The sequence below is a fragment of the Orycteropus afer genome, unplaced genomic scaffold, assembly GCF_000298275.1.
Source record: "Orycteropus afer afer isolate SDZICR_OR568_19922 unplaced genomic scaffold, OryAfe1.0 scaffold00014, whole genome shotgun sequence".
Lineage (NCBI taxonomy): Eukaryota > Metazoa > Chordata > Mammalia > Tubulidentata > Orycteropodidae > Orycteropus > Orycteropus afer.
This window is the reverse complement of record NW_006921601.1, coordinates 14,508,582-14,526,380: the sequence shown is the minus strand read 5'-3', so window position 1 is coordinate 14,526,380 and position 17,799 is coordinate 14,508,582. Positions and strand designations below refer to the sequence as shown.

Here is a 17,799-nt window from a genome sequence, read left to right as displayed (position 1 = left end):
AAATATATTGTGATTATATATATATGCTTTGTTCTGTTAATGTGGTGAATTACATTGATTTTCAAATGTTAAATTAATCTTGCATTCCTGGGATGAATCATACTTGATCAGGATGTATTACTGCATATTGCTGGATTCAATTTGCTAATATTTTATTGAGAAATTTTGTATTTAATTTCAAGTCTCTGTCAGGGTATGGTTACCTCATAAAATTAAGTGGAAAACATTTCTTCTTCCCCTACTTTCTGAAAGACTGTATGTAAGATTTTTTTTTTTTCCCCTTGAATATTTGATAGAATTTACCAGTAAAACCATTTGTGTGTGCAGTTTTCTTTGTGGGAAGGTTGTTGGTTATAAATTCAATTTCTTTATTAGTTACAGAGTACAGATTTTCTATTTATTTTTGAGTAATTTTTGGTAGTTTGTTTCTTTCAAGGAATTTTTTCATATCATCTAAGTTCTCATTTACTGGCATGAAATTATTTGTAGTATTTCTTATTATTCATTTAATATGTGTAGTATCTATAATAAAATCCCCTTTTTGGTTTTAAATATTAGTAATTTTCTTTTCTCTATTTTTTTCTTGGTCAGTTTCACCAGGGGTTATCAATTTTATAATTTTTTCAAAGAACTAGGCTTTATCTTTATTGTGTCTGTTTTCATTTTTATTATTTATTTATATGTTCTGACATTCTCTGTATTTTATTTGTATTGTTTTATTCATTTCTATTAAATGTAATATTAATTTATGATAGGATTACGATTTGCTTTTTGTTGTACTTGTTTTTGACTTTCTGCTCTTCTTTCCTGCCTTGTTTTGCATTCATTGAACAATTTTCTAGGATTACATGTGAATTACTCTACTGGTTTTTTAGCTATACTTCTTTGTATTTTTTAAAATTGGTTGTTTTAAGGATTCACTCTGCATCCTTAACTGTCATTACAGTACCACTTCATATAAAATAAAACAGCCTTTCAACAATTTAATTACATTTATTATGCAAAAGATAATATGCTATTTTTGTCACATACGTTACCTTTTCATATGCTATAAATCTCACAATGCAGCATTCTACTTTTGTATTAGAAATTTCCTTGTTTTGACTTGATGGCAATGGGTTTGGGATCTCTATGTATTTTTAGGTTGTCTTTTAAAGACATTAAACGATCAGTTGTTTATTAAAGGCATCCATAGAAATATTCTTCTCTTTATTTAGTCACTAATTTATCATTTCTGATGTTCTTCCTTTCTGTCTTGTATATCCAAGTTTCTATCTGGTGTTATTTCTTTTCATCTTGACTAATTTCCTTTAATATTACTTATATATCTTTTTTAGGAGCTCTGTGGTATAGTGGTTAAGGCATTTAGCTGCTAACCAAAAGGTCAGTAATTCTAACCCACCAGCTGCTCCATGGGAGAAAGATGATACAGCTTACTTCTGTAAAGATTTTCAGTCTTGGAAACCCAATGAGGGTCTCTATGAGTCAGAATTGACTCAATGGCAGTGAGTTTATATATCTCTATATATCTTTTGGTATAGGTCTGATGGTAACAAATTCTCTCAGCTTTCATTTATCTTAAAAATGTTTGTTTTAGAATTTTATCTTTATCTTTGGTTTTCAGCAGTTTGACTAGTGCTTAGTTGTGATATTCCTTGTTTATTTATTCTACCTGAGTGTCTTAAACCTGTAAGGTGATGTTTCTTAGCAAATTTGGGTCATTTTCAACCTGCGTTTCTTAAAAAAATTTTCAGTCATGGTTGTCTCACTTCTCTTTTTCTGGTCTCCAGTTACACATATTGTAGGATACTTCTTATTGTCCTACATTTTGCTGAATCTATGTTTACTTTTTTTTTTTTTTTTTTCAGTTTTTTGGGACTAGATGGGTTCTTATCTTTTTATTTTTAAGTTTGTTGTTGTTGTTATGTGCCCTCGAGTTGGACCCGACTCATAGTGACCCCTCCTTGGATTTCTCAGTCAGTATCACTAAGGAAGTAGATTGCCCCATCTTCCTTCCAAGGAGTGGCTGGTGGGTTTGAACCGTCAGCCTTCTGGTTAGCAGTCAAGTGCCTTAGGCACTATGCTACCAGAGCTCCTATTTTCAAGTTTACACACCCTTTATTCTTTGACCTGTTAAGTCCATCCTGTGAATTTTCATCTCAGAAATTATACTTTTCAATTCTAGAACTTCATTTGTTTCTTATTATAGTTTTAATTTCTCTGCAGAGTTTCCTCATCTGTTCATTCATTATTACCATCTTTTTCTTTAAATCCTTGAGCATATTTATAATGGCTAGTTTAAAACTCTTATCCACTAATTACACCATCTGGATCATCTCAGATTCTCTCTCTGTTGATAATTTAATTATTTGGTCTTGGAGTCACATTTTCCTGATTCTTAGTATGACTAGTAATTTTTTATTACATGTTGTATACAAGGTGGATTATAAATTGTAGAGCTGCTCAAGTCTGTTATCTTCCTTTGAAGAGTATCTATTTTGTGGTAAAATTAAAAAAACTATACTCACTGCTATCAAGTCAAGTCAGATCTGACTCTCTACAGAAATAGATTGTTCAGTCTTCCTTCCGAGGAGTGGTGGGTGGGTTGGAACCACCAGCCTTCTGGTTAGCAGTCAAACGCTTTAGACACTGTGCCACTAGAGCTCCTTTTTTTTTTTTTGGTAGCAGGCAGTTAAAATTTACTTACTGATTACCTTGTATTTGTGGAGACTTAATTTTAATTTTTCACTGTAAGGGACAGTCTTTTTCAGTTTTAGACCTAGGATGAGTCCTTATTCCTAGGGTATAGTTTCTATTTCTTAGGATTTGATGGAAATTGACTCCATTAAATGGAAAGTACAATGTATTTACCAACACGCTCTGATTGGTAGGATTCAAATCTAAATTCTGACTCCCTTTTAGTGGGCAAAAGCCTAAATCTCTAGATTTTTCTATTATACAGCACTGCTTTTTACTGGGCTCATTGGCATCTTCCTGTATATGCAAAGTTTAAGGATTAGATACTCAGGAAGCCTCAAACTTCGTCTTCTAACGCATTAGGTCAATTTTACTCTGTCTTTCTGTTTGATTTCTAGCCACTTCATGCTATGCTGACTGCAAGGTGTTTTCATTTCCCTCACTTGTTTTCATTCTCATTCAGTTTTTTTTTTCTATTCAATTAAGTTTTTCTCAATTTTTTTCATTCTGGGATTGAATCCCCTCCAGTTACACCTTAATGTTGATAGCTCTCAAGTGCTTTCAAATAATTGTTTTTACATATGTTCTCCAGAACTTATCATTATTATCTGTTGTAGAGTTGGTCTGATATAAACTATTCTGCCATTGTCAGAAGTAGATTCCAGAATGAGAATTTTTTGTGCCAGTATTTTGCATATATCACATTCATTCTGTCTTAAATTTAGGGTTTAATGGGCCTGTGAGAAGGTATTTACTTACTTTGTTTTTCTCTATTCTTTATTATCTATTCACTAATAATCGTCAAGGCTAGTTAGTGATGTTTTCTCATTTTGTTTCCATTTGTATCTCTTCTAAAGCATATTTGTTCATGTAACTCCCTGCTTAACAACCTGAGAGGTTTCTTGGTTTTATGTTCAAGGTACTTAGCAATCTAGCGCCTGCTTACTTTTCTAATTTCACCCCTTAGTTCCCTTCTTTTTTTCCCATAAGCCCAAGCATGGCCATCTTCTTGTTATTCCCTCAGACCTCCTGGGCTTTTGTCACATCTCTGTACCTTTATTCACACTGACTCTTCAGCCTGAATTGCTTTCACAAACATAACTGCTAGTGAATTATTGCTCTTCCTTTAAGATGCTCCTCAAGCATCACATCCTCTCTGAAACTTCTCTGACATTCATCTGCATCTTCCCCAACAGTGTTGATAGTTCTTCTCTGCTTTCATAGTATCTTTAAATACCTTTGTTGGCACTTATACTGTTTTGTAGTTTGTTATTTGTGTATCTATTTTCCCCACTGAGTAAACTACTGAAAAACAAGTCACATGTATTATTTTTCTTTGTATACCCCAGCACAATACAAGGAACATCCACAATTTGTTAGAGGTGTTTTCTGAATTAATACATACATAAATAGTTATTAAATATGTTATAGAATTAACCAGAGTTCTTCCATAGAGAGAACTTTAAACATGCACAAACATGCACAAACTTTAAACATGCACAAACATGCACTTACTCACTCACTCATTCACATAACCCTTGGAATTTACCAAGAAATGGGCCTCTCTGGGAGTAGTTCAGGACCATTGCAATAGGCTACGATGGTGAATCTGGTCTTCTTTCCAACCCACCTGGAAAAACTTAATTTTATATTTTCTATTGAAATCATAGCTTCCTAAGAAGGGATTTGCTTTGGCAATTTCTTTCTCCATTGATTAACTATCTTTCTTCTTCTATCTGCCACAGTGGCACTGTGGTTAAAACATTCAACTGGTAACTAAAAGACTGATTGTTTGAATCCACCAGCTGCTCCACGGGAAAAAGGTACTACAAATCTGTGTTGTACTAAAAGTCATTGCTATAGCTGATGCTTGATAAGGTATCAGATACATTTATAGAGGTAGTTACAAACGTTCGTCTCTTGGATGTCTTTCCTTCTTGAATCTTGGTTATTTTTATACAACATTCCTAATTTAGCTTAGGATGTTCCCATTCTTTATTCATTTCATTCTCCCTGCATGATAGGAGAAGAGGCAAGGAAAAGGAGATGTGCACATGTCCTAGAGTATTTTCTCTCCTCCTATGGAGCAGCTGGTAGGTTTGAACTGTCAACCTTCTGGTTAGCAGCCAAATGCCTTACCCACTAGGCAACCAGAGCTCCCTGTTTCATTCTTAATTCTTTACTATGCACCAGGATTGAATTTCTCAATTTCTGGAAGCATTCCTTATGAATCCTAGAGATTGGCTGAGTAACTAATTCAGTGTCAATCAGTATGGTATAGATAATATGTACTTGGAAGGGAGGGGCAAGGTCAGTGTAGGAAGTTAGTGAAGGGGGATCCTGAGCTCTGCTACTTGGAAAAGGGTTGAATTTGGTAGAAAAAGAGAGTAGAAAAGCTAAGAGGGCAGTATAACATAAGAGGGAAAAGGATTGGGCATATTATAACATGTCTAAAGGAATCCATCAGGAGCTCTGGTAGCATAGTGGCTAAAGCATTTGACTGCTAACCAGAAGGCTGGCGGTTCAAACCCACCAGCCACTCCTCGGAAGGAAGGTTGGGCAATCCTACTTCCGTAGTGATACTGCCTCGGAAACCCAAGGAGGGGTCGCTGTGAGTCGGGGCCGACTCGATGGCACATAACAACAACAACAACAAAGGAATCCATCAGTTTGGAGTAGAGAATCTAGTATGTTTCTCTATACTAAAACTAGAGTCTAAAAATCCACTATGATCCCTATTAATCTGTAGGTGATTAAAACTGCTCATTCACAATGAAATACGTATTTTAAGTGAATAAATAAATGGCAGTTGACTGTTTGGTTTTGCTAGAGGTGGAGAGAAAGTTATGACAGTAAAACCAGATCTCAAATATTAATCACCTGTGGCATAACAGTTAACTTAGAATAATATTGAAATATTTTTGCATCTGACATTCTCCACAAACCTGTCTGCTTTTATGTGTACGCATGCAAGTATATAAATTGCTGAATCCATGTCAGTTGTAAAGTAATGGCACTGAGGGCATCATAAATTACCATGGTGATCCTCAGGAGAAGACACTGTCGTGTCTGAATGAGTGTTTCACTTCCAGAGTAATGTATGCCTTCATCTGGCCCAGCAGTCAGCATATTGCCCTGTGTTGATGGATATTGTCAGCTGGAAGCTACACTACATTTCACTGCACAATAAACATGGCTGTCAAAACCATATAAAGTGAAATCAATTTATCCTGTATGGTCAGTGCATTTTAAATGAAATTAATGTACTGTGGGTATGGTGGCAAAAAGGTAGCGTATTAGTTATGCATCTTGAGATCTGAGATTTCCATATAAGGGATTGTTCTGTCAAGTAGGCCTAAAAGAAGAATTGTTTATAAAATACGTTATTTTTGCATGATCTTCAGGGAGTGTCCCCCCAATCCTCTTTCAGGTTTAGAAAAGAATTCAAGTATTAGCCAGTTTGGCCCTTTTAATCCTGTCTTTTGTGTGCGATAAATGATGGCCATATTTGCCAAATAATAGTGTACTTTAATGTTCTAATTTATTACTAGCCTTGACACAAACAAATTTCTACTTAATCAAGGGATCTAGAAATAGAGTAGAAGGGCCAAAGATTGATTGTGTCGTGTTGGTCCTATATAATAACTCCCCTGAGCTGAAGGGATTTACTTTTTTATAGAAGAGTAGAAATGTTAGTTTTAATGTATATTTTGATTCTAAGCTTCTGGGGTAGGCTTTCCTGTTTATGCAGTAAAGCCTTGGCTGAGGCCATCAGTCCAAACACTTTGCATTATCTGTAGACGTTTTCAGTCTATAGGGAAATACTCAATAGTTATTACATTGCAAAGCATACATCCATGTGTCATGGTGGTAGGGTGCATGAAAACAGAGCAACAGCTCCATGTATTTGTTCAATAATTTATTAATTTATTTAACACATTTTACTAATTGAATCTATGTGCCAGATAGCTTATTAGATCCTGGGGATCCAAGAGTATACAAGACTCAGTCCCTATCCTCAAGGAGCTTTCAATCTAGTATGTTACTAGACTCAGGTTTTATGAAACTATACAACGTAAGGAATTTAGACACAGTTTCAGAGGAGGATGTTAAAGAACTAAACTTAAACAACAGAAAAGTATATTAAGGTTCTCTACATGAATACCTGTTAGTTTATTACTTTTGTGTATAAGTTGAAAACCAATCTTTCATTCAATAAATATTTATTGAATATCTATTATGTGAGAAATCCTGGGAATAAAATAATGACTAGAACAAAATCACTAACTTTAAGGATCTCAGATTCCAGGGAATGGAGTAGAAAGATTAATTACTGTGGAGCATGTAGAATAGAAAAAGGAGGCGTGACTGCACCCTGGGGAGCATCACTGCTTATGCTGTTTCATTTGCCTCAATTACCCTTCCTATCTGACTTTATCTCACTCCCCCATTCACCTGCTACACATTCCTATACATCCTTCAAGACTCATCATCTCTCTTGGCACCCTGCTTACTATTACATCGCAGCACTACCCACGTTCTGTTATGGTTGTCTGTTCAAGTCTCTCTAACCTCTGAACTGTGTGTGTTTTAAAAGCACTGGCTGTTTTATTCATCTTTGTATCTCTAGCAACTGCTATAAAGCCTAGCTCATAGTAATTGCTCACTTAATATTTTTCATTGAATTAATGAAACCCAGCACTATTTGAATAGGATTTTAAAGATGAGTGGGATTTAGTGTTGTGAAGTAGGAGAAAGGTCTTCCAAGCAGTGAGAAGGGCATGAGTCAAGGCACAATGTTGTGAAAATATGGGGAAAGATATAGTTTGAAGTAGCTGGGAGTTTTGACAAATGAAACTAAAAGGGGTCAGCTTTTAAAGAATAAAATTACAGCAGTCAAATTCATCATAAAATAATGCCAGTCTTTGCTTTATCATAACATGGAATTGATTATAGGAAATGTACTAAACCTGTTGCCATTGAATTAATTCTGACTCATAGTGATGCAGTGGGACAGAATAGAACTTGCCTCATAAGGTTTCCAAGGCTGTAATCTTCACAGAAGTAGACTGCCACATCCTTCTTTCATGGAATGGGTGAAGGATTCAAATGGCTGACCTTTCTTTTCACAGCTGAATGCTTAACCACTGCACCACCAGGGCTCCTTAGTGAATGTGCTAAGTCTATAAAAACATGCAAAATTAATTCTACCCAGTCTGTCTTTGAGACCTGCATCAGAAAGGCCTGTAGAACTGTCGTTTGAGACTGCCCTCTACTTCTAAGAGGTCATTTAGAAATAGAAGACAAGGTCCAAGGGAAAACAGCTGAACCAGGCAGCAAGCTGTGTTGCATTATCCAGATAATAATGCTTTGCACCCATCTTGTTCTTCCTGCCCTGACATTACAGGAAGTAAAGCAATGAATGGCTCTGCAGCTAAACTACAGCAGTATTATTGTTGGCCAACAGGAGGTGCCACTGTGGCTGAAGCACGAGTCTACAGGGATGCCCGCGGCCGTGCCAGCAGTGAGCCACACATCAAGCGACCAATGAATGCATTCATGGTTTGGGCGAAGGATGAGAGGAGGAAAATCCTTCAAGCCTTCCCCGACATGCATAACTCCAACATTAGCAAAATATTAGGTGAGTGCAGCAGTGGTGCCTATCTTCTACCCTATGAGTGAAAAACCCACCCACCCACTGCCACATAGTCAATTCTGACTCACAAACACCTGATAGGATGGAGTAGAACTACCCCCATTGTTTTCCAAGGCAGTAAATCTTCGTGGATGCAGATGGCCTCATGTTTTTCCTGTGGAGCAGCTGGTGGGTTTGAGCCACTGACCTTTTGGTTACCAGTCAAATGCCTTAACTACTGTACCACCAGAGCTCGTTTCAGAGTGGAAAGCAAGGGCATAATTAGACTTCTAAAGGAGATTGTGGTTTGCAGAAGTTAGATGTGGTTCAGTCAGCTGTTGCATGGAGCCTGAAGTTTTTGTTATCTCTGCACTCCTCACCCCCAACTGTGACATTTAAAGTTAGGAGATTATTATATCCACTAGGTGCCAGGACAGAGCTGGCTAAAAAATTAGTTTAGAGACAAAACTATTAATAGCATATGCTAATGCTGTGTATTTGGCATTTATGAGAGGTCACTAATAAACAGGAATCATGGAGACAAGCTCTATCTTTTTTTTTTTCTTATTGTTGTCTTAAAGTTATAAATTGTTACAAAGTTTTGGAAATGCTCATAGATGTTATAGTTTTCTGCTTTAGTATTCTTGGGTTCATGCGTGCCATTGAAAGAACTCACCAAGGACTAGGAGTGAGCCCAAAAAGGGTGTGAAATTCATGGAGTGCAGAACAGTGCCTCTAAAGATAATTTAAAACTTATAAAATAAAGCTATATTCACTTTAATAAGATATGACTAGCTCAAATTTCATAGCAGTGAGTTGAACACACAGACCACAGGGCAGAGAGGCCCATTCTGTGGTAAATTGCCAAAGTGAGTCTCCTGTTTCTCAGGATTAAACTCAAGCCTTGTTCTATTAGTATAAAGTTTGCCCAGTGTAGATTATACAGTTTGGAATTATTGTGCTCAACATATTGAACATATTTTATTCAACATGCAGCATTACAGTCAACATGTTTCCTCTTTAAAAAGAAAAAACACAGAAGGCACTGTTCTACTTAAGCTGTCATGATGTGACAGAATCTCAAAGGAAGCCATTTAAGAAGCTGAAAAACATTAGAGACTTAAACTGTGGTTTTAATTTTTTAAATGTTTTGATCAAAAGCAATAAATATTTAACCCGAATAAATATCAGTGATCTGGACATACACAAATACACATGTTTTGTCACTGTATAAATAATTTAACTTGATTTTGAGACATTTTGAAGCAGTGACCTCTAAGAAAATTTAAAACACACATAAAATTGAATAGTGGTATTAATATTAAAATCTAGGATTTTCTTTTCTTTTTTGCCTTTTGCATTTCAAGTTGGATAAAAAATGTCATTAACAAATGGAGTTTTGTTTTCAGCATTTCAGAGATATGTGTCGGGTGTTATTCTTTTGATTAAGTGCCTTTCAAACTCAAATGTTCCTAGTAGATGTATTATATATATATATATGTATATATATATATATATATATGTATTTAATAGTTAAACGATATTCTTAAAAAATCATGTTTCTCTGTCCTTAAAGTTTGATATCTAATTTTGAAATTTTTGTATTTTTTCTGCTATTTTAGTAGCAACATGAGGAAACTTTCAAATGGATATAGAACCTCTCTGTTTTCATTTTGGCAGCTGTGGGGAATCTGTATTATTGGTGTGCATTCTGTGAAAAAAAATTATTAGGAGTATAATAAGTGTATTCATTAAAATGTAAACTTTTAAACACATGCATTTCAAGAGTACGAAGCATTCTCTGTTAACTAGGGTGTTAAGCTGCAGGAGCCAGTGGAACACAGAGAGCCTATCTATGCAGACTTTCTATACTTTTGCACGAAAATCAAGAACAGGGATGGATGTTCTATTAAAGCAGACCAGGATATTGCTGGCTCCAAAGAATATTTGTACAACTTTTCCATTTGTTTATGTATGAAAAATTGCCACTAAAGAATAGCTAACATCCAGCCTGCACAGCTGTTACCGCTTTATTCACTAGCAAGACACAAAAATGCAATTTGATACTTATAAAAAAATACATCCCTTCTTCGTCAAATGTTTAGATAATTCTTTATAAACAATATTAAAGAAGTGAATACTTTTCCTTCTTCCTGTACAAACTGAATTAACAGTTTTTGCACAGGCAATCAATCCCCAGGTTATAAAGGAGATATACTCCTAAATATGTCTTTAAGTCGAATTTGTAGGTAAGTCGGAACAAGCGTATAGTGCAGGAAAAGGCTCAAAGTCTTTTCAATGATTTAAAAGCCACACATGCAGCAAGTGAAGGTGATTGTGATGAAGAATTTATCACAAGTAGGGGTTGGTTCAGTATTTCAAAGTGAGGACATATTTACACAAATTAAAGGGCAGGTACAAGTTACCTGTAAATTGGACTTTCATTACCTGGGGACTGCCTGTACTTTTATCGATACAGCTTTGAGTGAACATTTATAATGCTTGAAAATAGTATTTATAATGCTTGAAAGTAGTATATATAATTGTAACAGTACCTTCTGGTTCTAAAGCTATGACTCCTTAAGTAGAGTTTAGGTTTTTAAGGACCCTAGGCCAGGGGAGGCAGTGAGCACAGTAGTTTTATCTATGGAAGAATGGCAACATGTGCTGACATGTTGTTAAAGGCTGGCTTTACTACAGATGCTTGTGTGTGGGAGATGTTTGAATTTTGGGGACCAAGAGAGCGTTTCTTGAGCATCTTTTGTCACACTAGAAAGTATACTTAGGAAGTTTTTCACCTCCATGAGAGATATGCAGATGGTTAGGGGAAAGACCTTGGTGTAGGAGAAGATCTTCACACAGAAAGATATTTTTTAAAACATTATGCTTGTAGCATCAGCTTTAAATTATTGAAAGAAATAGGACAGTAGATGCATCATGTACAAAATTATTCTTTGCTCTGTAGTCTAAAAATGTACTTGGAAGCCTCAGTGGGGTGTGGTAATAGAAGTTACACTGAGCACCAGGTGACTGAAGTAGTGACAAGGTATATTTCTAATTGTACTTGCTTGGCATATGTTGCCTGGACCACTTGTGTACTTAAGGCTGTTTTTATGTCTAGGATCTCGCTGGAAATCCATGTCTAACCAGGAGAAACAACCTTATTATGAAGAGCAGGCCCGGCTAAGCAAGATTCACTTAGAGAAGTACCCAAACTATAAATATAAACCCCGACCGAAACGCACCTGCATTGTTGATGGCAAAAAGCTCCGGATTGGGGAGTATAAGCAACTGATGAGGTCTCGAAGACAGGAAATGAGGCAGTTCTTTACCGTGGGGTAAGCATTCCTGGATTTAGCCACCTGGGCTTTTTCTTCCCAGTAAAAAACTAGAGATGGCTAGTGGCATTGTGTTTGGGAAGGTGATTAGGGAAGGGAGGAGGTTGTGACACACTGAAGGGGCTTGGCTATGGTAATCATTGAAAGTCACAAGTGCACAGCCTTGCCACAAGGCTCCTATTGAAATCAAAACAAACTGCAACAGCCTATTCCCAACTGATCATCCCTTTCGTTATCTCCCAAATTAATCTAAGATGTTCAGTGCCCACACACAGAGTTTCTGGTAGCTTATTTAAACACACACACAAGGGGAAAAAATAAAAGCTAACCTTAAGAAATCCCTAGAAGCTTTCCAGCTTCTTTGGGTGGTGCTTCTGACTCTAATCACAATAGTCTGCTTTTGTTGTGGGATCTGCCACAAGATAATTGACCTTGACATTGGTTAGAGAACCTCTTTTTTGGCATAAAATCCAGACCTCCTATTGCAGTAAATTATTCTGTGGTGGAAGCAGTAACAATGTGGATTTTCTTGCTTAAATCACAAACTAGACATGTTTTTGATATCTTCAAGCCTGATTTTATGTCATTTTGTTTAAAAATTAGGTAATAGATTTCTGGTATAAATTTCGACTTGGCTGACTGGCTGTCTGCGTTCTGATGAGGCCCCTCATAACCGCAGAAGTTGGGATAAGTGGGGACACAGATGCCTATAGATTGCAGCACACTACCTAGAAGCACAGTGCCTCTCTTTCTACAGAGATCCGTCAGGGGTGGCAAACAGAGGGGCATCTGGAGGCACAGGGCAGGAGCAACTGCAGTCAGACTGGGGAGATGCTTCTGAAGGGGCTTGAGAGAGAGAAGGGGAGGGACTGGAGAGAGGATCGAGGAGCTGGGCTACGCCAGGGAAATAAGAAGTATTCGCATAAAAGTGGAGAAAAGAGGGAGCTCAAAGGAGAAATACTGCTGTTTACTTTTCAAGACACTCCTCATGGAACAAAAGTTGCCTTTAGAAGCACACATATAAAAGCAGAAAATTATTTTGGAATAGTAAATAGTCACAACACAAAAAAGAAAACAAATCAATTGAAGTAGTCGGGATTATGAGTGTATGTAATACACTAGAATAGTGTTTGGAGGAGCAGGGACTTTGGAGTTGGACTGCTGGGGTTCAAATACTGAGTGTGCCACCTGCTTGAGCAAGTGAATTAACTTCTCTAAGCTGCTGTTTTTTCATGTGTGAAGTGAATAATAGGTCCTAGCTCATAGGACTGTTGAGAGGACTCTATGCAGCAGTCCTTTTAAAAGTACTTTACACAGTCCTTGGCAAGTAGTACCATAACAATAAAGACTAACTCCTGTCATTATCATTATTATTTAATATGTACTCACTCTCACAGTAAAACTATACTTTATATCACCTCCCTAGATAGTCAATAGGGGCTCTGGTAGCATAGTGCCTAAGGCACTTGACTGCTCACCAGATGACTGGCGGTTCAAACTCACCAGCCACTCCTCAGAAGGAAGGTTGGGCAATCCTACTTCCATAGTGATACTGCCTCAAAAACCCAATGTGGGGTCGCTATGAGTCGGGCCAACTCGACGGCAAACAACAACAACAGATAGTCAATGGATTTCTTTATACAGTGGCAGAAAATTTTAGCTACAAGGAGAGGCTTAAACTACTTGATTATTTGAGGATCCCAATTTATTAACAAATGAAGGCATGTCAAAATAGAACTGTCAAGTTCCTCTGTATTATAAATGTTTACAATTTTTTATGTAATGCTTTGAACACTAAAAAAAAAAAAGTTCAGTGCAATGTAATTAGGCTATTCACATGATAGAGGATTTACAAAAAACACCAATCCATAGTGTACTTTAGATAGTATGGTCATAAACAACAAAATATAAATTTAAGATTCTGTGATACCATCTACTTTTAATCCTGTTAGTATATGCCTGGGATTGCTTATAACTTCATTTGACTAGAGAATAAACCCAAACCCATTGCCATCGGTTTGATTCTGACTCATAGTGACCCTATAGGACAGAGTAGAACTGCTCCATGGGGTTTCCAAGGCAGTAATCTTTATGGAAGCAGACTGCCACATCTTTCTCATGGGCAGCAGTTGACAGGTTCCATCTACTGACCTTTCAGTTAGCAGCCGAGTACTTATCTATGGTACCGCCAGGGCTCCTTGGAAAATAAATCAAATAAAACCTCAAATTGGAAGCCCTTTGTGATTCCTACCCTTCTTCCCAATTATGTCTCCTGTATATCTAGTGATACATAGTACATCTTCTTTGCCTTAGTCTGGAAGGCTTTCACAGATGTTTTTTTCAGTTCTCTGATACTTACTTGAAAATATGAGATTGCAGTAATTCTATTTAATGTGGTCCCCTTTACCAAAGGGTACATTAAAACAGCTCTGGATCAAAGTATCTCAACATATAAAAATGTATGTAAAGTAAAAGAATGAAAACAACCTAATAATATCTACCATCTATTGAGTGCCTATTTGTCTACAGCTGTTTTATATATCATATAAATTCTCATATAATTCTCAAAACAGGATAAAGAAATCAAAGCTTAGAGGGGTTCTATAGCTGCTTAAACGTAAGAAAGAGTGAAGGTTCAAATTCAGGTGTCTGTGCCTCCATCATGCCAAATGACTGTCAGCCTAAGGCAGGATCTTTAACTGTCCACACCATGTTGTTCTATATCAAGTATATCTGATGGCGCTATTCTGGCAGGCAGGAGTCTGGCTGTACCATTTGAGCAATAGCTCCAGAGCTTTGATTGTGATATATGGTAGCACCAAAGGAGCTTTGAAATTTATAGACCAAGGATCTTGTTGCTGTTAGTCTGGGAAAGTCCATTGTGAGAGGATCATATTAGGCTGTGGCGTGGAGCTGCAGAAGATCAGGCAGGTGATCAAAATATCCTATTCTTCAATCTTTAATCCTGACCATTTTCCTATGGACAACTTTGGTAGTACTTGCTGCATAAAGCCAAGTATTATTTCTGCTTATTTTCTCTTTTAAGTATTTGTTAGATTATTAATTCTTGGGATCCATCTTTGGAAATTGGTCTTCATTAGATGTGTGGTTGTTAGAAAAGGAGTAGAGAGAAAAACAAATAAGAAATTTAAAGATTGCTATTGACTTCTTGATGGGATGGAGGTGAAATCAATTTTTATAGCTGATTTTGAAAAGACATGCATAATTTTCAAGCCAATAAAATTATATAAATTGCTCAACATTGTACATTTACTGACTATACAACTGTAGCTGATGAGTTAGATTTTTTTTTTTTACTTAGCTATTATGAAGTGAGTGCATCAATAACACGAAATGGAGTAAGATTAGCACTTACCTGGGAGTTAACCCCTTCAATTGGTAGGTTAAATGTTAGAAATTTGTAATAATTCTAATGGGAGTACTTCAATGTTGAAATTAGATTAGGATTAGGATTAGATTAGGATACATATAGCTGCAGAGATGTCTTTTCCCAGAAAACTATGGCTAAGTATACTTCCATTTATTTGAAACCTTTATTCGGTAATTTACTTGTGAGTAGAGAATTATGCAGAAACTATACACTATTAAATTTGGGGCTATATTTTAATAAGGAGCCCTGGTGGCACAATGGTTAAATGCTCAACTGCTAACTGAAAGCTTGGTGGCTCACACCCACCCAGCAGCTCCACAGGAGGAAGATCTGGAGATCTGCTCACGTACAGATTACAGCCCTAGAAACCCTGACGGGGCAGTTTTACTCTGTCATATGGGTCACTATGAGTTGATGGCACCTAACAACAACATTCTGGTAGCACAGTGGCTAAGACACTTGCCTGCTAACCAGACGGCTGGCGGTTCAAACCCACCAGCCACTCCTCGGAAGGAAGGTTGGGCAATCGTACTTCCGTAGTGATACTCCCTCGGAAACCCAAGGAGGGGTCGCTATGAGTCAGGTATGACTCGATGGCACGTAACAACAATTTTAATTATTGAATAAATTACTATATTATCTATACTATACTGAGGAAGTTATATAGTTTATTGCAAATGCAACAAATTTGGTTTTTGTTTTTATCATCCACACTACAGGATTAGAAAACACAAGTTCACAGATGTTAAATAATTTGTCCAAGGCCACACAGCTAGTAAATGGCAGAGCTGAGATATAAACCAGGTTCATCTGATTTTGAAACATATGTGCTTTGCACTATTACACATACCACTCAGCTAGAGCCTACAAATTGTTTTTTTTAAAAAAAAAACTCACTGCTGTCGAATTGGATCCTACTCATAGCGACCCCTCCCTGGGTTTCTGAGGCAGTATCACTATGGAAGTAGATTGCCCAATCTTCCTTCCGAGGAGTGGCTGGTGGGTTTGAACCACCAGTGTTCCGGTTAGTAGTCAAATGCCTTAGGCACTACACCACCAGTGCTCCTACAAATTGTTTAGAGGCTGTATAATGTAATTGTTAAAAATACTGATCCTGGAACCAGACTGTTCTGGCTGAAATACTAGATCTGCTTCTTACTGGCTCTGGGAACTAACATGTATTAATCTTTATTCCTTGAATTCATCACTTACCTTTGGAAAACTTATTTAAACTCTGTACCTCAATTTCCTTATCTGTGGAATGGGGAGATAATAAAACCTGCATTATAAGACCCATGTGAAATAAAGCACTTAGAAGTGTGTCAGCATGTAGTAAGGTATAAGGTAGGGTAAACATTATTCCAGAAAAGTAATTCTATGCACAAAAATATTTTTGATTATATTAAAAGAATTCTTTTTATTCTGTTATGCTATAAGTAATTTGAACACTTACCATTTTGGTCTTAATCCTAAAGCTATTGAATCAAGCATATGAAATAATTCTAAATATAGTTGAATTAACGTAGGCTAGTTACTGTTTTCATTTACCCTTTAAGTCTATATTGTCTCCCTATTAAAACACACCAATAAGTAATATAAAAATATTGCTATTATTTCTATTCTTTACTGCAATATCAACTATAGAGATATGTGACATATAGGCTTCTCTTCTAATGAAACAAATTTTACTACCTTTATTTTTAGATCCTGTAAGGGCCTGAAGGGTCAGCAAACAATGGGACTTTGCCAAGATAAATAATTATTAGTTCCTTTGCATTTGGTAAAGCTGGACTACACTCTAGAAATATTTTTGTGATTTGGAAACTATGCAGAATTGCCGAGCTTCTGTAACGGTCAGATTATATTCTTTACTTGGGCTGGAAGTGAGGGTTCTCAGCCATCTCTGGTTGTATCAGATGCATGCATACAACTTTTACAAGCTTCTACAATTTTTGTTTTCATGTGCACATTCATTATGTGTAAAGCCCAATACTTGCCAGCTATTACTGTTTGTGAAAACTGCAGTGTTTGAATTTTGACTCTGCAATTGATCTGTAAAGGAAGGAAAAATTAATTTCAGGAAAATAACTTCTGATAGACAAAACTTGAGCTTGCTGGCTGTTTTTTCATTTTGTTAATTGATTAGTCAGTCAGTTGGTGAGGGCCTGTTTGGAATAAACTATATGCCTAGCACTGTGCTAAAATCATATAGTATACAAGGAATTGTGTCTGTACAGAAAAGTCTTCTATGGATGCTATAGGCTGAGACGCCAGACTCATACACAAATACATTAGCAAATGTTAGTTTTTTATACATACACAAGTATACATGCATACATAATACATAGTGTAGTGCTGCATATAATGTATATTAAAGTATTAATCTTGATTTTATGGACAAAAGCAAATGAGGCTCAAAGGAAGAGAGATTACTATACACTAGAGCTATCCTTGCAAAGGAGACTTGAGATTTGGGAAGGTTTCAGGCTTGTGGAAAGGAGGGGTAAAGCTTACTGTTTTAGCATGAAAAAGAACATGTACACATGGGGGCATATGGGAAAATTATCAATCATAAAGGAGGTTAGCTAGACAGTAAAAAAAATGTGAGATAGCTAACATAGAGCACGTTTGAAAGCTCTAGAAAATCTGAGCTTCTTCATCTGTAAAAAGCTATGCTAGTTTCCCTTTCACTCTCACTCTGTCTCTCTCTGTCTCTCGCTCTTGCTCTCTGTCTGTTT

At 36.6% G+C, this 17,799-nt stretch overlaps 1 protein-coding gene across 1 annotated transcript in view; it reads left to right on the top strand.

Moving 5' to 3' along the window:
- SOX6 (SRY-box transcription factor 6) overlaps window positions 1-17,799 on the top strand; it is a 544,947-nt gene that overhangs the window by 503,304 nt on the left and 23,844 nt on the right. The window contains exons 13-14 of the mRNA XM_007956810.1: window positions 8,105-8,338; window positions 11,454-11,670. Of these exons, the coding sequence (XP_007955001.1) occupies window positions 8,105-8,338; window positions 11,454-11,670 (451 nt within the window). The remainder of the gene's footprint in view (window positions 1-8,104; window positions 8,339-11,453; window positions 11,671-17,799) is intronic.